This window comes from Pteronotus mesoamericanus, unplaced genomic scaffold (assembly GCF_021234165.1).
Source record: "Pteronotus mesoamericanus isolate MK-2021 breed Mesoamerican mustached bat unplaced genomic scaffold, CSHL_Meso_final contig_59, whole genome shotgun sequence".
Classification (NCBI taxonomy): domain Eukaryota; kingdom Metazoa; phylum Chordata; class Mammalia; order Chiroptera; family Mormoopidae; genus Pteronotus; species Pteronotus mesoamericanus.
In genome coordinates this window covers 5,794,064-5,815,163 of record NW_026555206.1, presented here as the reverse complement: position 1 = coordinate 5,815,163, position 21,100 = coordinate 5,794,064, and the positions used below count along the sequence as shown (strand labels likewise).

At 41.5% G+C, this 21,100-nt stretch overlaps 1 protein-coding gene across 2 annotated transcripts in view; it reads left to right on the top strand.

Annotated features, from left to right (window-relative positions):
• The window catches only part of GRID1 (glutamate ionotropic receptor delta type subunit 1), a 714,118-nt gene that overhangs the window by 495,658 nt on the left and 197,360 nt on the right, over positions 1–21,100 (top strand). For both annotated transcript variants that reach the window (XM_054580465.1, XM_054580464.1), the window contains exons 7-8: positions 2,474–2,635; positions 4,618–4,737. In XM_054580465.1, the coding sequence (XP_054436440.1) occupies positions 2,474–2,635; positions 4,618–4,737 (282 nt within the window). The remainder of the gene's footprint in view (positions 1–2,473; positions 2,636–4,617; positions 4,738–21,100) is intronic.

Genomic DNA, 21,100 nt, shown 5'->3' with positions numbered 1-21,100 from the left:
CAAGGACTCTCAGCTTTGAGTTATCCTTGCAGAAAAAAAAAAAATAAAACCAAGCTAACTCTAAGTGGCTTACATTGTCTTATAAAACATCTTCATTATGGTTTTGTATTCCAGAGGGGAGGTGAACATGTCTAAGATAATTTTGCAGTGGTAGCGGCTTCTGGGAGTTGGGGTGGGTGAGGGGAGGCTGACGAGAGCAGAGAGTAGGTTAGTCTGTTTCCCCAAGGAAATGCTCTTCCAGGGATGGAGGGGTAGGAGACATGGTTCTGTCCCAGTGTTCCCTGTAAGGCAGAGGGTGAATTCCAGGCGGCTGGAATAATTTCTCTCTGCTGTCAGATAAGCACCTGTGTATTGCAGGGCCCTGAAAAAGGTCACCAGGTGCTGACAATGACTGCTTCCCCTTGGCCCGAGGCTCTTGTTTAAGTTGGCAGCAGTCAGCAATCCCAGGTACCCTCCTGCCACCACTGAGATATCTCCTGTTCATCCTCTGTCTACTTCTTACACCTACAACATGGAGAGGTGCCAGGAGCACAGGCCTTGGTGGCATACATTCCTGTGTCCGCTGCAAGTGCACAGGTTAAAAGCAGATAGGACACGGCTGTGCAGGAGTGGTCATGGCACAGGGACACCACCAAAGCGGTCAGCTCTTCTTGAGAGATAGCATGAGTGCCTGGGGGGTCATGATGTCGCAGATGTTTTGATGCCCTGTACCAACTCCCTTGGCCCACCTCTGATTTCATTTGCAGAGGACAGTTCCCTTAAGACAAGCTCTTGTCTGAGGCCCTGTTTTGGGGGTACCCAGTCTATGTGAAGACAGAAATTCCAGGCTGAGAACAAGGCATGGGAATGTTGGGAGTGCAAGGGACATCCTGGGGAGTGGTGGAGGGTAAGACTGGGAGGCAGCAGGGTTTTTTTTCTGAAGCCTAAGGATCTTATTTGATCTTCCCAGGAGTCCTGTGAGGCCAACATGTTCTCCTATTTATATCTGGTGATTTTGTTTTCCTAAAATATTTTTAGCAGACACCTTGCTGCTTAGATGTGCAGAGAATTGTCCCTTTGACCCACTTTGGCTGATGGTTGTTTGTGCACCAGCCACTGTGATGGGCTATACTCCTGGCCGAAGGCTGATGTTACCTTCTCTCACCCCCTCCTCTTCCTCTCTTCCCTTGTTGCTCCATGCCACCCCCTGGGAGGAGGGGGTGGCATGAAGGCATAACACTGGGGAACAGGGCTGCCCCTGCCAAGGCCCCTGAGAAGGCAGGTGTTAGTTTTTGGGCTCATTCAGATCATGGTCAGGGGAGTGAGCGGGGGCCCACCCTTGCACCCCACAGCCTTGGTGCAGCACTTCCCACTGTTATTCCAGTGTCTCTCTCGCAGACTTGCTCTCAGGATCTCTGAGATGGTTAAGTCTCCTCTAGGGCCCAAATCTACTGTGGACAGCTAAGCAGAGGGTAAGTTCTCAGATGCACATAGTTGCAAATCCCAAAAGCGTCCCCTGGCTAGCAATGACGCCACTGCCAGCAGGCTCTGTGGTGTCTGAATTGCCATCCTCACAAGCTGCCACAGTTCACTCAGGCCACTATCCTCCCCAGGCCCAGCCAGGGACCAGTGCAGTTCTTCTAAGGCACAAATATGATTTCTTGGCATAGATCCTCCAATGGAGCCCTTCTCCCTAAAGTCCCCAATGTTGTTACTACTTAGCATGGCCGATGAGGCTCAGTGTGGCTCAGTTCCTGCCTCCCTCTTGATCCCTCTCCCTTCGTACCCTATCCATTGATTCAAACACCTTGAACTGTTTTCTTAACCAGGGGTTGGCTCCCAGGCCCACAGGCCAAATCCAGCCCACTGCCTGTTTTTGTGAATAAAATTTTATTGGTACATCATTTGTTTATGTATCTTCTTTGGCAGCTTTATGCTATAACATTAGGGTTGAGCAGGTCCAAGGAGACTGTAAGCCCTACAAAGCCTAAAATCTTTACCTTTGGTACTTTACAGAATATTCTGGCAGACCATGCCCTACCTGGCCCTATTCCTTTGCACAGTCATGCCTTTGAGTAATGCTGTGCCCTCCCTATTAACTTCCCCACCTTTTATCCTACTAATTCTTCTAGACTAAGCTTTCTGCCCATGCTTCTCTCCTTCCTTTGCTACCTGAGCAGGATGTCCCACTCCAGTCTCACACAGAGCTTGCATGCAAGACTCAAATCGTGGCACTGATCAATCTGGTTCTCCTGTTGATGTTCAGATCCACCCCCAAGTTAAGTTCCTAAAGCAGGGCTAGGTCTTACTCTATTCAGCTCCTACCTGGGGTTTTGAATGCACACCTGGAAGGCAGGTGATCACTGCATAGATGGTGAGTGCCACTTCTTAGGTTTACCATCCTGAGTCACACCAGTCATCTCCTAGGGTGGTTTCTTCCCCTCTCTCTGGAAATGCACAAGTGGAAAAGGTTTCACCACCTTTGTCTTTGCAGATCTCCAACCTCTACCTGTATGACAGTGTTCTGATGCTGGCCAACGCCTTCCACAGGAAGCTGGAGGACCGGAAGTGGCATAGCATGGCAAGCCTCAACTGCATCCGCAAGTCCACCAAGCCATGGAATGGAGGGAGGTCCATGCTGGACACAATCAAAAAGGTGTGTGGGAGGGGGCACCCTCCTGGGCCAAGGCCAAAGACAGACCCCTTCTTGCACCCCCCTCCTCACCTCTGTCCCTTGCAGCAGGTGTCCTGGATGGAGCACTTTCTGTGGTTGGCCTGGCAGGCCCCTCCCAGGTTCCTCTCTTGTCCCACTCTCTTGCCACTCTTCCTTTCCCAGTGTTTGAGGGAGGAGTGAGCCAGGGCTTATGCCTATGTGTTATTATGATTGTTTTTGTTTTCATATATGCAGACTGGACTTCAGAGAGGTTAAGTAACTTGCCCAAGGTAACAAGTACAGTAGTTCCCCCCCCCCCCCTTATCCATGATTTCACTTTTAGTGGTTTCAGTTACCCATGGTCAACCATGGTTGAAAAGTATTAAATGGAAAATTCCAGAAATAAATAATTCATAAGTTTTAAGTTGCATACCATTCTGAGTACCTGCTTCATCTCATTACATTGGTATTGTATCATCTAGCGTCATCACAAGAAGAAGAAAGCTACATGCAGTACAATAAAATATTTAGGGAGAGAGAGACCACATTTATATAACTTTTATTGCAGTATATTGTTAATATTGTTCTATTTTATTATTAGTTATTATTGTTAATCTCTTACTGTGCCTAATTTATAAATTAAACTTTATCATAGGTAGTTTATGTACAAGAAAAAAACATAGTATATATAGAGTTTGGTACCACCCATGGTTTTGGGCACCTACTGGGGGTCTTGGAATATATACCCTATGGATAAGGGGGAACTACTGCAAGTGAAAAAAATGGAAGCAACTGCCTAGTTCATGTCTGCCACTGTTTATGAGAGAGACTGTCTCAGTTGGCAGGGGGTGTGCTCATCAGCCAAGACCTTGGCTTCTTGGGTGTGAACATGCATGTGCATGTGGTGTGTTCATCTGGGTGTGTGTGCATGAATGTGTGTATGCAGGCATTCTGCACTTGTGATGTGTCCCGTGACATGCTAAAGCATGGCACCAAGTTAGAAGGCTAGGTTTGAAGTGAATTGGGTAATCCACAGAAGATATGTTAGAGTGAATTGGCTTTTAGAGGCTTTAAAAGAGCATTTAAGGAAATCTGCAGTGCTAGGATTTTAGTCTCAATAAATTGTGTGTGATTTCAATAGCTGCAGACATGTTCTGGTACTGGTTTAAGTCTATTGCAGCCCAAGCCAGACCTGGGTGCCTATGGGGCTAGCTCAGTCCCTGGGGCTCTCCTAGCTCACTGACTGTGGGGGTTAAGCCTGGATAAGACCCCTTCCCCAGTCTTGAAGAAAAAAGTGGTCTTATCACAGGTCAGCTCAGCCCCTCTGCCACCTGCTCTTGCAGAGCCCACTGAGCAATGGAGAGAGGCGCTGGTCATACATACCCACCACATCCAGTCTGTGCCAGTCACCATGCTCTGTGCACAGTATCTGCTTTGGTCCTTGCGGGATCTGTGCTATGAATCTAAGTAATCTAGGCTGATGCTGGGAGGTAGGTGGTGACTTGCCTAAAGTGGCAGAGATGGCAAAGCCAGAGCTGGAGCTAGGTTTTAGCCTCCAGGTCTCATGCTTTCTGGCTTGCAGCATCTACCATGTGCCTGACATGGCATTTGTTGACTTGACTTTCTGCTTGGCTGAATCTAAGGTGAGCTCCTGGGGCAGGTTCACAAAAGCTGTCACTCTTTAATCTCACTGCTAGCACTGTGTGTGGGACAGAGCAAGTTCTCTAATCATACTGACTGCATGAATGACAGGTATATGCCTTAGGGACTTTTCCTGTGAGCCATGGCCTGGGAAGTGTTGATCCTGCTCCGAGGCTCTAGGACTACCAGTGACTCTTTTCCCATTACAGCGTGCCCACTACTTTCCCAGACCTTGATTATTCACTCCTTGGTGACCATGTCTTTTTCCTTTCTTGCCTTGGGCTTTCCTCCTCTCCCCTGTCCATAGCTGCTTTACCTTCAATGGTGTTTCCTTCTCCCTGCAGGGCCACATCACAGGCCTCACAGGGGTGATGGAGTTTCGGGAGGATAGCTCAAATCCCTACGTCCAGTTTGAAATCCTCGGCACAACCTACAGCGAGACCTTTGGCAAAGACATGCGCAAGGTAATCCCCAGGGCACCCACCTCCCCTTCCCGCTGTGGTGGCACAGACCCTGTGTTCCAAGCAGTGGTAACCAACATTGACCCCCTCACCCCCACCCCCAGTCTCTGCTGATGTTGCCACGATGCTGGTGCTTATGGGGCAAGGTGGGGAGGAGGCCCAGAGAGTTCCCAAAAGAAAGTTCCAACATGCCGCTGAGTACAGCAGAAGCCTCCAGGGCCAGCCCTGTGGTCTTGGGCAAGGCTGGGAGGGGCAATGTGTTTCTCCAGAGTGGCTGAAATCAGCCCAATGGCAGGGACAGGTATGACTGTGGCTGAGGCAAGAGACAGAGGCTACAGCCAGTGAGTGTTCTCTAGATCCAAGAGTGAGACAGGGCCACGAGTAGACAAGTGACACAGGAGGAGGGGGAGAAGTGGGGAGTGCTGGGGCCTGCTGGAGAGAGGAGAGAGAGAGATACATGGGCTTTATCACTCAGGGTGGGCTTTGGCTGTTTTATGGTCCTCCTGCAAGTGGCAGGCCTGGGAGCTTTTCTAGTGATAAAATCCCTTCTCTTAGGAGGGATTTTAAGATTGAGGACTGGAGGCTGGCCATTGCCCAGAGCTGGGATCCCTGAAGTGAAGCCACAGATGGACTTGCTCATGATGTGAAGAGGCCACAGGCTCAGTCTAATCAGGATAGCATGAAAGCATTGATTGGTTGGCATGCACTCAGGTACATACACACACAGTGGTCACACATACACACAGAATCACACTCACACTTCTATACATGTGAAAGAAAGATATCTCTTCTAATGGCAGTGTCCAGGAGACAAAGAGCATAGTGAGCTCTCAGCAGGGCAGGATAAACCCTTGGCAGAGATCCTTCCAGCCTGTATGCTGGCACTGGCTGGGGACAGTTGAGGGGAAGCAAAGGCCTCCATGATTTTGGGGTACTGAGAATCTAGGTGAGGGATTCTCTGGCTGTTTTCCTAGAGAACCAGGTGGAAGGATGCATGTGTGGGGTTGTGGAGGGTGTGAGTGCTGTTGAGCACTTAGGGACTGCCATCAGTTACAACACGGGAGGAGGACTCTTCTTCCAGGGAGAGGCTGAGAAGACTGAGCATCATGTGTGATGTGGGTAGGGGGACTTTCAGCCCATGCTGTGATAGAAGGTAAAGTCATGGGTTGGTCATAACAATAATGGAAGTTTCAATAATTGGTTGATGTGCAACGGTGCTACATATGGCTTGATGGCATTTTGGAGCTCAGAGGTTTGTTTGTGGTATCATAGAGGGGGTGGGTGACTGGTGTGATACCCTGGTGGGTCAGGGTGTGACCTGAAATATCAAAGGTGCTAGGGATGTCAGTTAGGGATGCCCAAAGCTGTGAGACTTGGTGGAGGGCTGAGGATGGGTGGTCAGCGCTGGTCTGGGATGTTTATGGCCACAATAGCAGTTGACTTGTGTTGGAATTCCTACCAGGTAAGGAGAAAGCAGGACACAGAGCCCTTTCAGTCACTCTGATATAAAAGGAGCTTGTCAAGTGTAGCTGCCTGCAGAAGCGACTGTTCATGTCTGCCACGTTCAAGTACAGCTGCCATGGTACTCGCTTTTAGTCCTCAGTGTTCCTCTGATGTTAATGACAGTCAGGGTCTGTCTGCTGGCTCCTTTGCTACCCAGTCCCCTTCTGTCAGCTCAGCTCTAACACCAAGGTCCCCATAATGGGTGGAGTATTGGCTATGGGGGTTCCTGCCTCATCTTAGGCAGCTGATGGGGGCCATGCTGACCACGCCAGGGGCCTGAGAGAGCTGGAGGCAGTGTCCTCCACTTCCTGCTTCAGGTGTCTGGGACTCCTGTGTTGCCACGGCAACACTCCTCCAATACCCTGAAGCCAATGGGAGCTGGAATCTCTCAGCATAAGGAGCTTCTGAGCAGGAAGCCTGGATGTAATTGAGTTGAAAGAGAAGCTGATTTTCAAGTGAGCTTTATTTTAAAATGTATCCTTTTGTTATTTTAAAATCTGTGCTTAATAACTGCATATCCCAGTTGTTATCTGCCTGCCTGGCAGCTTATCACTGTTAAAGAGAAGTTAGCTGTGAAGCAGGAATGGATTTACCATAGCAAATGTTTGTTATTCAGACCCAGAGTGCATTAAAGCAAGATCTGGGAGGTGTCAGGATGAAGCAAGGAGAGTGCTCTGGGACAGAGTGTGTTACGGCTATCCATCATCATTTAAAGGCAGGGCTGAGCTGGGCTCCTTGGTGGAAGATGGGGCTGTGAGAGATAAGGCTAGGGAATTGGGGTGGCATAAAAATAAAGTTGGGGTGGGCAGCAGATTTGAGGATAGAGTTAGGGTCCTGAGGCACAGAGAGGCTGTGCAAAGATCAGTCATTCTAAGGAGGCAGGGGCACTCTGAGGAGCTCCCTCAACTGCACGTCTGGTCACTCCCAGTGCAGAGCACTTAGAGCAACCAGCAGGGCGGATTGCTAGATGCTGTCATGTTGGAGCAGGGCCAGGGGATCCCGGCAAAAATCACGTGTATCTTAATATATATATGTATATATCCTAATATATTATTCATCTATCATCTATCTGTGTCTGTCAGTCTATCTACATACATAATTTAAAAATAACTACAGCAAACAAACAAATACAAACACAAAAACTCAAATCAAGTAGTTTCTTTAAGATTTAAACCAAGAGTGCTTATTTGAGGGGATGCAAATGGATGCTTTTTCAAAGTAAATACTCTGGAGGGAGATCTCAGGGAGGGTGAGTCACCCAGATGTTTTAGATTAAGTGGAACCAAGAGACGGTAATTACTCAGTCCTTTCAGAGGATGGAAGGAGTGGGTGATCACCTTTCACTGCAGGGTGCTGGACAAATACTAATGAAATTATCTCATTCAGGAAATGTGTTCTTGTTGAAGGAGTGCTGGATAGCAAAATCAAAGGTCTGTGTCAGCAGCTTGCTGTGTAACTCTGGGCAAAACATTAATCATGTCTGTGTTCTGCTTGGAGCTGCCCAGCAAGGGAGATCTCCAAGCAACCCCGCCAGGGGCAGGTTTTGCTGGAAAGTCCAGTCCAGCTCCCACAGGATTAGACCTGACATCCATCCTGGGGGTACATGCTTGTTCCTTTTGGAAACTTGCAGATTTCTATTCAGCTTTCTCTTTGTTCAGACAGAAATCTCCAAAGGGGGTCCATGCAAATGTCCTTACCTTGGGGCATGAGCTGGGACCGGATTGTTGGAGGGCCCAATCTAGGAAAGTTTCCAATGGTTGAAGCATGGCTTAGGACAAGACAAGAGGAAGCGGAGCAGGGACAATGGACCATGTACTGTGAACAAAGGCACCTCATATGTATGTCCTGTCACTATCTTGGGAACCTTTGCATTATTCCTGGCTCTGCCCCCTATCCCCAACCTTTGCACTCACTTCCCTTCAATGAGTCTTTATTTCCTCAGATGGAGGATGCAGATGTTAGGAATCTCCTGGTTGAATAGAGGGGTGAGTGTAATGACCCTGCTGCAGTACTTGGCAGTGAGAACTCTCCTGTGTGGCCTGGAACATTAGCTTGGGGCAGATGGGGCTTCCTTCTTGAGCATTCTACCCCAGACCCCACAAGCTCAGGGAGGCACAGGCAGGCTGAGGTCTGGCCTTCTGCATCAGAGTGCACTGGACTGCAGCTCCCCACCATACCATGTGCCCACACCTCAGGCCAAGGAAAGGAGGAGAGGTCTGTGAGCCTGGGCGGTGCCCAGCCCTGCTTCTGCCTTGGAGCAGATGTCCACTCCATGTAAAGACCACGGACTGAGAGGGACCTGGGAGCTTCACCTCTGATAAGATTCTATTTTTAGGACTGTTTTGATGCAATTAATGGGAGAAGGAAAACACAGTTGTCTTTTTTCCCTTAAGCATGACTTGCCTGGAGTATAGCACCAGCTACAGCCCCGCAGAAACGTTTCTTCATGACATCGTTGCTAAAGATGTTTGCCCCTCTCCATCGTATGCTACTGGTGTGGGAGACTCATTCCCCTCTTTCCACTAACACGGGGTCCCTGATGTAGTGAAATCCCGGGAAAATTGCCAGCTTCTTACATGTCCTTTGAATCTTATTTCCCATGGGCACCATCCACCTGATTCACTGGCTCGGTGGAAGACAGCCTGCCTTCTTGGGCAGGAGGGTGCAGAAGTGGGCAGCAGTGTCCAGAAAGCCGGTAGGGCTGCTCTATGAGTTGGCAGTCCAGGACAAAAGATAACCTGACAAGAGAGAACAGGGCTGTATTCTGCTCTTTTCAATAGAATAGAATTGATTTAGGACCAAAAGACTGAGAAAGAAACTTGTTCAGTGGTTTCCAATCCTTTCTGCAGTCCTAGAAAAATCTGTTTCAGCAGAATCTTACTGCAACATGAATATATTATACAGTGGCAGAAGCGGGCATGTGGTGGCTAAAATAGGTGGGGAACTGCAGTTTTGGGTCCTGAGGCTCCCCTGCACAGTCTCCCCTGTCCCCAGTGTAGTCTCCCATGTTCCTAGCATCGCTGTGGTTTTTTGAGCATCTCCACCTGGGAAACTGAGGCCCCAAGGGTAGAAATACTTGATTATGTAGCAGTAACAAGTGTGTGGCTGTGCTGGGCTGGAAGGAAGATATATTGTACTGAAGGGATTTGTGGCACAGGACCCGTAACATCCTTCCTGAACTCCCTCACTCTCCTCAGCTCGCTTTCTACTCCATCCTCCTGCTCCCTCACTCCCAGCCAATATTAGGGCGTCATGGCCCCTTCCCATTGGTCTGGAGCCTTCTTACTTGATGTTTCACCAGTGCCCTTGGGTCAGCCTTCTTGTTCAAGAAATTACCCAGGGAAATGGGAGGGCTTCATTTTCCTATATTAGTTTGACACTTCTGTTTTCTCTGTCAATTTTGATTTTTCATAAAAGCTGGCTTTGCACAGGCATCAATTGCTCCCCTTGATGTCTTGTTCTCTGGAGGGCCTTGTGGCTGCTGATAATTCAGAGAAATAATTGCTCATCATACATGATTGCCACGCCATGGGACCCCAGCCCTCCCTGGGCTTAGAAGTGCATATGTCATTAACATTCTGGCCCAGGTCTGCTACACTCTTACAAACTGTCCCACATTCTCAGGGGTCACAAGTTCTAAGCAGTGAGGAGGCCAGGTGAAAAAAGCTCCAGCCAGAAGACAGGATAGCTCTTAATAATGAAATAGAAGCTGCCTCTCACAGCACAGGTAGAATCCCTTACCTGGTGGCTCCAGCTGCAAGTGCCAGGAGCCTACGTAGTGGGCTCAGGATGGAGCATGGGGAGGTGGGTGGTGGTGGGGCTGGGAGCATCCTGCCCGAGAATTGTGTGGAGTCTCTATTAAGTTGCTGATAGCGACTCCCGACTGTGCACAGCAAGTCATAGAAGAGAAATAAACTTCAGCCTCATCATGGGTTAGCATTCTTGCAGCATATTTCTTGAGAAAAATGTCAGCCTTTCCAAACTCTTGTGCAGAAGGACTTAACAGAGCTGAGAACCAAAACAAATGCTACTTCATCTGAGTAAAGGGATAAGGAAAAGATAAAATGAAGTACTATTTTATTTTAAATAAAATTGATTGCTACATTTTTGGAAATAGCACCAATACATGCTCATTTAAGGGAGAATGTTTAGAAAATACTGATAAATGAAAATAAGAATAAAGAAGTCAGCTATAATCTCTGAACTAAGGAATAAGTACTGTTAGTATTTCTGGTGCATTTTCTTTATTTACTTTTCCTTTTTCCTCCCCATCCTTTATACATAGAGGTAGAGATAGTGAAAGGTATGTTTTTCAAATTGCTATTTATTGTACATACATTTTATATCCTGACTTTCCCACTTAATGCTATATTGGGAGCATTTTCTCATTTATCTATTCTTTTTCCCTATGCTTTTAAATGGGAATATGTTACTCAACTTAGAGGGAACCATCATTTATTTTATTTTCTTATATGATAATTGCTTGGACATCTTCACCATATTATTATAGAATAATATTGTAAAGAACACCTAGAATATGTACAATTTTATTATATCTATGTTTATTTCCTTGTATTTTTAAAGAAGTAAAATTACCAAACCAAGGATAATAATTTTTTTAGGTTCTTTCTGTACTTGATACATATTTTCAAATTTATTATAGAAAGATTTAATAATTTTCACATCCACCAGTTGTATATGGAAGTCTCTGTTATATTGTATGTTCAAAAAATTGAGTGATATATAGTAAACTTTTTTGCTAATTTAGTAGCTGTATGAAAAAATAATGTTGCTAAATTTGCATTTCTTATGGGATTATATATTTAAAAATATAATCATTGGTCATTTGAATTTCATATTTTGTAAATTATACCTCAGGTCCTTTGCTCTTTTATATTGGGGATGAAATTCTTCTTGCTAACTCATCAACTTCTCTAAAGGGATTTAGTAGTTATTTGTGTCAAACATTTTGTACTCATAAATTGTTTGCCTTTGAATTAAGAAATGACTTTTCATATATAAACATTTAATATTTATGTATTTGTATTTCTTAGAAAGTCATTCCCAACTTGCAAAGTAGATACTATTCATTTACACTTTCTTCTAGTATTTTTATGGTTTGCTTTTATTTCAATGAAATCTGCCAATGGGATTAATTTAGGATAGAGTGTGACCTGATGACCCAGCTTTTACATTTTTCAGTAGTGTTTCCTACTACCATTTATCCGGAATCCTTCCTTTCCCCATTGATTAGAATGTCACATTTATCATATGCTCTACTAAATTTTACATATCTCCTCATTGATTAAAAAAATTTTAGTCTTTTTTCTCTTTTTTTCCTCTCAGCTTTAATTTAATTCATTTTTGTACATTGTTAGAATGCACTTGGCTGCAAGTAACAGAATGCTTATCCCAAGTGTGTTAAACAATACGATAAACTTAATATCTCACCTAAAGAGAGGCCTGCAGCTAGGGTGGCTCCCAGGTTGGCCAATTCAGATGTTCAGTGCCCAGATCAAAGGGTCTGTTTTTTTTCATATTTTTACTCGTCTGTTCTCAGGGCAAGTCTCAGCTAGCCTAAGTCTCACCATGGCTGTGGCAGGCAGTTCCAGCTGCCATACCCTGAAAGACAGCAGCACTTAGAAAAAAAGGGTGGTTCCTTTCTGAGCATCTCCTTTATATAGATGAAGAGGCCTTTCCCAGGAGTTGACCCTCGCTTTTTATTTTTGTATAATGATCATTTTATTTTTTGTTATTGCAGTTGAAATTGAGGTTTTCCATTTAGATGCATATATGATATTGACCTATAGTTTCTCTCTCAGACATCTGTGTGTTCAGCTTTTATTGGACTTGTATTCACTTCATAATAAGAATAGGAAATCACTCATTGTTTTGCATTTGTATGGACAGAGCCTTTGGAAGTTGGAGAAAATTTATCTTGTAAAATTATCTGGGCTTGTTGTTGGTCTTAGGGCTATTAATCTGATGTCTTGGAAACTTTATTCCTGATTTCTAGATTTCCTTGAGTCATATTTAGTGATCTACAGAAAATCTTGCATATTGTTGGCATTTTCAAATTCATTATTAAGCTCCATATAGTGTTTTCAAATAATGTAAAAAATATTTATCTCTAAAACATCTCTCTTTTCATTCTTACTATTGCATATTTGTGTTGTTTCCCTTTATTTCTTCATTAGACTCCACAGAATATTTTTTATTGATTTAAAAAAATAGGTTTAATTTGTTTAATCAATTTTGTTGTGTATTACTCTAATTAATGGATTTTTTTGCATTCCTGCATTCTAATGTTCCTTTTATTGTTAATTTTAAAATTATTATATGAGGCATTAGATAATTTATTTTTATTTCTAGTTTTGTAATGCTGTTTTATTTTGGTATAATTGTGGCAGAATCCTAGTAGTTTTTCTGATATAAACTAATACTGAAAAGTGCCTAAATCATGAATAAATCACAATGAATGAGATTTTCAGAAATGATCAGTCATCCATGCAATTAAGAGCCCACATCAAGAAGCAGAACATCCCCAGTGCCCCAAAGGTCTCTCTGGTGCCCCCTTCTGGTCATCACACTTACCATCGGAAACACTATTGACAGCTAAAGCACAACTCGGTACTCTTACATAACTGCCTTCCTTTTGCTCAACTTCATATTTGTGAGATTCTTTATAATTATTGTATGTAGCTTTAGTCCATTCATCCTTATTGTGTAATAAAATGTACATTTTATTATTATTCAGGCATGGTGAGGCCAACAGATCAGGAGATGCCTGCCATAAAAAGATTGTCACTTACAGTTCCCAGGAGGAGGAGGACACCGTACCACACAGGGCCACATTGGAAAGCATCAGGGACCAGTAGGAAGCAGAGGGAACAAGCAAAAATGTAGGCAAGAGTCTATATTGTGGCTTTTGCCGGAAAGAATGTTGGAGACAGGGTAAGCAGGTTAAGGACTGACTAGTTTAGTTACTTTCAGAAGGCTCTAGGGTTATGGGGACTAACTCTGGTTGTCTGATATGATACCCTGGCCTTGGGATGGTTAGAGCAGGGGAATAGTAGCCCAGAATATAAGAGCTCCATAAAGTTGGTGGTTGGGGGTGTGGGCTCTGGATTGATTAGTTTGCATATAAAAGGCACTCTCTCTAGGAATTGACTAACCCTGGGAGGGGCAATCTCTCTAAAGGTTAGGAAGGCCCTGAATATTAGATATCAAAACATCAGCAATACAGAAAATAATTTAAAAGTGATTAACATGTGTTGACATATAGTATTTTTTAATGAATATTTTACACTTTATTGTTGACATGAGTTGCTTCCATATTTTCTCTATTACCAATAGTACTTCAATAAACATTTTTAGAGACATCTTTTTTTGAGAACATATGTATGTCTTTTTATTGGGTATATACCCAAGAGTGGAATTGTTACTGAATGAAAACGTGGTTTGGATTCCCATTGTCACCATTGGACAAATTCTGGAGGTAGAGGTTGGTGAGAAAGGAAGGTGTTCTTTATTCAAATGCTGCACGATTGGGAGGATGGGGTTACTTCCCATCTCCAGGCTCATCAGGCTCATCTCTTTTGCAAAACTCAGGTAAAACCAAGCTATTCCCAACAAGACCAAAACCCAAGGCAGTGCCCACAATTCCCACTTCATCCTTATCTTTGGAGCCCGAGGTGGCTAAGTTGGCAGTTGTCTGGCTTCAGGCTCCCTCCTAGAGTCTGTGTGTGTTACTGGAGCTACCATTGGCCATGTGGCTTCCAGGGCTATAAGGTTCTGCAAACATACAAGCAAGTGCATTTGCAAGGTGGGCCAAGAAGAGGTAGTCTCTTCCTTCCTCTGGGTTTATATAAGTTACCTGCATAGATTGTGCTAGGTGCTTTTTCCCAGACAAAACTTCCACATGCTCTGGAAGGGTACAGATCCCCCAACCAATCCCTTCTTTCCCCAAGCTAGACTGACAGGTATTTTGGTTCAGCACCTCCCCCTCTGCCACCATTTTGACCTCTATGGCACATGTGCCTGCTTTCCCCTGGTCCCACCCTTAATCAGGGACCAGAAGTGGGGTAGGAGCACTTTTCTCCAATCCAATTATTTTGCTAGCTTAATGTGCTCAATGTAACGCTTCCATCAGTGACCATCTTGCTTGTGGGTGGGGGATCTGTCACCAGAAGCAGGACTGACACATTGGGGCTGAATATTCACAAGGCACTTTCATGGTTACCTGGGCAATGCAGCATCACCCACTGCTTTGAGTCCCTTCCCTGTCCCCCACCATGGTCTGGCCAGGCCTCTGGTCTCAGAATTACCAGGTCAAAAGATATATGCATAATTAATAGATACTGCCACACTCTTTTCTAAAGCACTTGTATTAGTTTCAGATTTCCTTAGTCTGGATGCTTTCAAGATTCTTTTTCCATCCTTAGTTTTCAGAAGTATTATTATGATGTGTCTTGATGTATATTTCTTTGAATTTATCCTGCTTGCAGTTCCTATATTCTTGAATCTATAGATCTTTGTCTTTCACTAAAGTCAATGTAAATTGTCACCCATTATTTATCTGAATACTCTTTCAGCCTTGCGCTCTTTTTCTTCTCTTTCTGGTATTCCAGTGGAATAAATGTTAGATCTTTTATTATCCTACAAGTCCCCGAGGCCCTATTCATTTACTTTTCAGCCTATTTTCTCTTTGCTGATCACATTTGGTATATTTTATTCCGTTCTTCAGTTTACTGATTTTAGCCTCTGTCGTTCAAACTTTTATCATTGAACACATTCATGAGTGTTTAATTTTTTGAAAACTATCCTGTTTGTTTACTTTTAGAGAGAGAGAGGAGGAGAGGGAGAAAGAGAGGGGAACATCTGTGTGCGATGGAAACATTGATAGGTTCCCTCTCCCACACCCCCAGCTGGGGACCTGGCCTGCAACCCAGTCATGTGCCCTGACTAGGAATTGAACCTGTAATCTTTCATTTTGCAGGATGATGCCCAATCCAGTAAGCCACACAAGTCAGGGTATAATTTTTGTTACTGTATTTTTTCAGTTCCATAATTTCTATTTAGTTCCATTTTATACTTTTTCTTTTATTGCTGAAGTTTTCTCTTTTTAAAAAAATGTTTTCAAGGGGATTTGTAATCGCTGGTGAGCATTTTTATGATGGTATTTGAAATCCTCATCAGGTAATTCTAGCATCTGGTTCATCTTGGTCTTAGCATCAGTTGATTGTCTTTTCTCATCCAAGTTTTGATCTTTTTGGTTCTTGGTATGATGGATAATTTTTTATTATATTCTGAACATTGTGGTGCTTGTTTTAGGAGATAGTGTGTTCTATTTAAATCTTGTATTTTAGTAGGATGTTGCCTGATGCTCTTGGGGCTCCTTTTGCTGTCTCTTCCTGTCTCCTGTGGAGGGTCCAGCTGGTACCTCTGGTTGAAGGAAGGGAATTTCTGGCAAGTGAAAGGTGAGGAACACTCTCCAGGCTGGACACTTGTGACCAGGGCACTTCTCTGGCTAAGTTCTGGTTATGGCAGGTTCTACCTTGCTAATGCTCCATGGTGGGTCTAAGTGGAGGGGGTGATTCTCAGGCCTATGAAAACAAAAGGGCTCCATGGGCCGGGCACTTGCTGTGGTGGGATTTTCCTTGCTTTTTTTGGGTCATGGGAGGCTTGGGCTGATGTAGAAGGAGAGTATGTCCTTGGACAGGCCATTTGTTGCCAGAGGATCTCCTGAAGGCCGACTTTGCAGGTACTCTTGGGCTGGGCTAGCTAAGGGAAGAATGAGCCTATCCAGGCTACCTTCTGTTGCTAGACTGGGAGTTCTCGATTCCAGGTAAAGTTGTTTTCCTCTGTTGATCAGAGAACAAAACACTATCACTATGCTTTTTCCTCCAACCCTGGGTTCATCCTCTTCTTCAGAGCTGTCCCTTGGTTGTCTCTTGCATCATTTCCCAGGGTTTAATAGTTGTACTTAACAGAGAGAAGCAGGGAGAAATGAGTCTGCACCAATCTTTTTCAGAAACTCTCATGCTGATTGATTTTTGAAAGTTTTGTCATATTTTTATTGATTAAATAAACCCTGCTTTGGTCATAGTTTCTTATCTTTGAGTATCATCACCTTCAACTTTCTAATATTTTATTAATGATTTATGTTCATAGATAGTTTGTAATTTTCCTATGTGGTAATATTCTTGTTGGATTTTAGTACCAAGATTATTGAGGGCTGGGCTCTTAAAATGAGATTATTTTCTTTATTTCTGTCTCTGGAAGAGCTTGTGTGAAATTGGTACAACTTCATCCTTAAATATTTGAAAGAACTCTCTAGTGAAGCAAACTCATGATAATTACACACACATATGTACACACGTTAGTGTATATATTTAGGTTTTATAGTCTTTCTTAAGTTTTTTTAAGTTGTGATTTTTAAGGAATCTGTCCATTAAATTGTTATGTATCAAGGCACAGAATATATTGTCCTTTTTATTCTTGACTTTTGTTATTTGCATTTTGTCTTTTTAGTCTTTGCAAAAAGCAAATCTGACTTGTTTATTACTTTTTATGTTAAAAAATTTTAATTTATATATGTTCTTATTTTATTTTCTAATTTCTTTTATTATGGTCTGCTATTTTTAATGGCTTCTTGATAATTTATTTTTTTGTTCTCTTTTTTTCTTTAAAGATACGGATGTCCTCCTCAGTACTATTTTAGCTATACTCCACAAATTTTGACATAGTTACTTTTAATTATCCAACTTAAACATTACTTGATTTCCTTTTAATATATATTTTTTTATCCATGGTTTTATTTAGAAGAATATTGATTATTTTCCAAGTGGAGAAGATTTTTAAGTCATCTTTATTAATGGTTTCTAACCTGTTTCCATCGCGATCAGAGAAATTGTGAATGATTATTGCTCTTTGAAAGTTTAGGTCTTACTTTGTGACCATTCTGTGGTCTGCTTGGGTAAATATTCCACAAGCCCTTGAAAAGACTGTGTATTCTGTCTTATCGTCTCCTATTGTGACTATGAATTTGTCTATTTCTCCTTTTATATTAGTCTAATTTTGAATAATAGGTTTTGAAGCCACGTTATTGGGGACATACATATTTAGAATTTTGATATTTTGTTTGTGGATTGATCTGGAATGATTTTTTATCATTATGAAATCTTTTTTTGTTATGTGTACTACTGTTTCTTGCCTTAAAATTTATTTGTTTTATAATATAGCTTGCATATTTGATTTATTATGGGTAATGTTTATTGGTCTATTATTTCCGTTATTTTATTTTTAAACATTTATCTCATATTGAAAGAATGTTTCATTTACACATTTGAAATTGTTAATTTTACTTTATCTAAATATTTATTTATTTTAAAATTACAGTTGACATTCAATATTGTTTTGTATTGGTTTCAGGTATATAGTGTAGTGATTAGACAATTACATAATTTATGAAGTGATCCCTTCAATAATCCTAGTACCCCCCTGGTACCGTACATAGTTATTACAATATTATTGACTGTATTCCCTATGCTGTAGTTTACATCCCCATGACTATTTTGTAACTGCTAAATTGTACTTCTTAATCCCTTCACCTTTTTCATCCGACCCCTCAAACCTCTCCCACCTGGCAACCCTCTAATTGTTGATTTCTTAAATTCACTCTGACAATTCAAGACTACTGATTGGGATATTGTGTCTATTAGCGTTGAAAGTAATAGCTGATTTATTTGAGCTTATGATCATTATTTTCCTATTTGTTTTCTGTTTGATCCATATGTTTCCTATTATTTTTTCCTCTTCTTTTTTGCCTTTATATAAATTATTTTAAAAATATTTTATTTTCTCTTTTATAACTCTGGAATCTACATATATTTTTAAACCCTGTAAGTTATTGCTATTTGGTTTATACAATCAATATTCTTTGTGTTATACTTATATAAGTGCCCCCTATTCTTCTATTTTCTGGAAGAGATTGTATAAAACAGGTATTATTTCTTAATGAAATGTTTGATAGATTTCATGAATGAAACCATTTGGGCCTGAAGTTTTCTTTTTTGAAAAAAAAATTTTTTTTAGCTGCAAATTAAATACCTTTAATAGATATTTGGGATATCCTAGTTATCTGTTTCTTTATGAATGGATTATGACAGTTTATATCTTTTAAGGAACTGGTTGTTTTCATCTAAGTTTAATTTATGAGCATGTAATTATTTATAATATTTCCTTATTATTTTAAAGTATGTGGTTTTTCTTAATTCTACCTACTTTGTGTTAATTTGCTCTTCTTTTTAGCCCATTATCAAAATGTTGCTTTAGTGATTTTATGCCTTTTTCTTCTAAAAATATGTAAGTACTTACCTATTGGATATTTACACATATATTTTAAACATTTCACAATTTAGAGCTTTTTTGAAAAGATTGTTATTAATTTCTGAATTGATTTTGTCTTGATCACAGAATGTTCTCTGAATGATTTTAGTACTTTTAAATTTATTGAGACTGTTTAATGGAAAAGCAATAGTTTTTCTAGGTGAGTAGTCCATTTGCACTGCACTTGTTAGATGTGCTTAAGCTTGTGCATAGTATTGTTCAAGTCTTCTATATATTTACTGGTATTGTGTTCTTTTTTAATGCCAATTACTTTGAGAAGAGTATTGCCATTTTCTATCATTATTTTTGGTTCATGTATTTCAATATTTTTTATCAGGTGTGATACCAGATTATGATTATTTCTTGGTGAATCATTACTTTTACTGTTATAAAAATCCTGTTCTTTGCAGTGTACTTGATCAGATATTAATATAGCCATTGTACCTTTCTTTGTGATTGGGTTTGTTTGTTTTTCCTTATTTATCCTTTTACCTTTAATATGTTTATTTAAATGCAAATAACATTTCTTGTAGACAACATATTTAGCTATAAAAATTCATCTGACAATCTTCTTTTATATGTATATTAATTTTATTTGCATTTAATGTACTAATAATTATTTATATGGTTAGGTTTATGTGTATTTGTCCACCTGGTGTTTTCAATTTTAAATAATTTTTTTTCAATTACAGTTGACATACAATATTATTAGTTTCAGGTGTGGAAACAGTGATTAGCCATTATATAATTTACTAAGTGATCAGCCCAATAAATCTTGTATCCTTATGACACCATACATAGTAATTACATATTACTGACTATATTCCCTATGCTGTACTTTACATCCATGTGACTATTCTGTAACTACCAATGTGTACTTCTTGAGGTCTTCATCTTTTTCACCCATCTCTCTAACGCTCTCCCATCTGGAAACTGTTAAAATGTTCTCTATATCTATGAGTCTGTTTCTGTTCTGTTTGTTTGTTTATTTTGTTTTTTAGATTCAATTGTTGATAGATATGTAATTATTGCCATTTTATTATTAATATTTTTCCTAATTTTAATTAATTAATTAATTAATTATTTTCCAAATACATTTGTCTCTGCCTTCCCCCCACCACATTCCCTTGCCCCCTCTCCCCTCTCCTTCCCTCAATCCTTCCCCTTTGGTTTTGTCCATGAGTTCTTGATATATGTTCCTTGACTTGCCCCTTCCCTTACTTTTCCCCCCACCAACCCCTCCCTCCTTCCCTCTTGTCTCTGTTGGTTTCCTTTCCTTTCAGTGTTGCTGCTCTTATTTTCCTTGCATCTTTGTTTAGTTGGTTAGGTTCCGCTTATAGGGGAGATCACATGGTATTTGTCTTTAGCCCCCTGGCTTATTTCGCTTAGCATAATGCTCTCTAGATCCATCCATGCTGTCGCGAAGTTTAGTAGTTCTTTCTTTCTTTCTGCTGTGTAGTATTCCATTGTGTAATAGTACCATAGTTTTTTTATCCAATCATGTACTGATGGGCATTTAGGTTGCTTCCAACACTTGGCTATTGTAAATTGTGCTGCTATGAACATTGGGGTGCATAGGTTCTTTTGAATTGGCATTTTGGGATTCTTAGGGTATAATCCCAGCAGTGGAATCTCTGGATCAAGAGGCAGTTCCACTTTTAGCTTTTTGAGGAAATTCCAAACTGTTTTCCACAGTGGCTGCACTAGTCTGCATTCCCACCAACAGTGCATTAGGGTTCCCTTTTCTCCACAGCCTTGCCAGCACCTGTTGTTTGCTAATCTGTTTATGATAGCCATTCTGACTGGTGTGAGGTGGTATCTCAAAGAAAAATAAATAAATAAATAAACCCACCTACTACCATAGAAGTTTAATCCTCAAAGTCAGGGAATCTAGACGGATCTATTGAAGCAGAAGCAAAAATAAATAAATAAATAAATAAATAAATAAATAAATAAATAACTTAATAGACTCTCAGAAAAATGGGAAGAAAAAGAAGTTCCCCCCAAATGAGTGGAAAAGGAGAATCCCCACAGAGAGAGCTAAATGAAATAGAGGCAAGGGAACTATCAGATATTGAATTCAAAACAATGGCTCTAAGGAAGCTCAATGAGCTCAGCCAGCTCAAAGATAACTATGAGAAACCGGCAGAGAAACTATCAGGATCTTACAGCAAACTATATCAACCTGGAAAAGGACATAGAAACTATCAAGAAGACACAAGAGGATATGAAGAATACCATTTCTGAATTGAAGAACACAGTTGAAGGAATCCAAAGCAGGCTGGATGAAGCCGAGGATCGAATCAGTGAGATGGAGGATAAGGTAGAAAGAAGCTCCCAGAAAGAACAAGAAATGGGAAAAAGACTCAGAAAGAACGAAGAGGCATTTAGGGAAATGCAGGACAACCTGAAACACAATAATATCCATGTAACAGGGATACCAGAAGGAGAAGGGGAGCAAGAGATAGAGAAC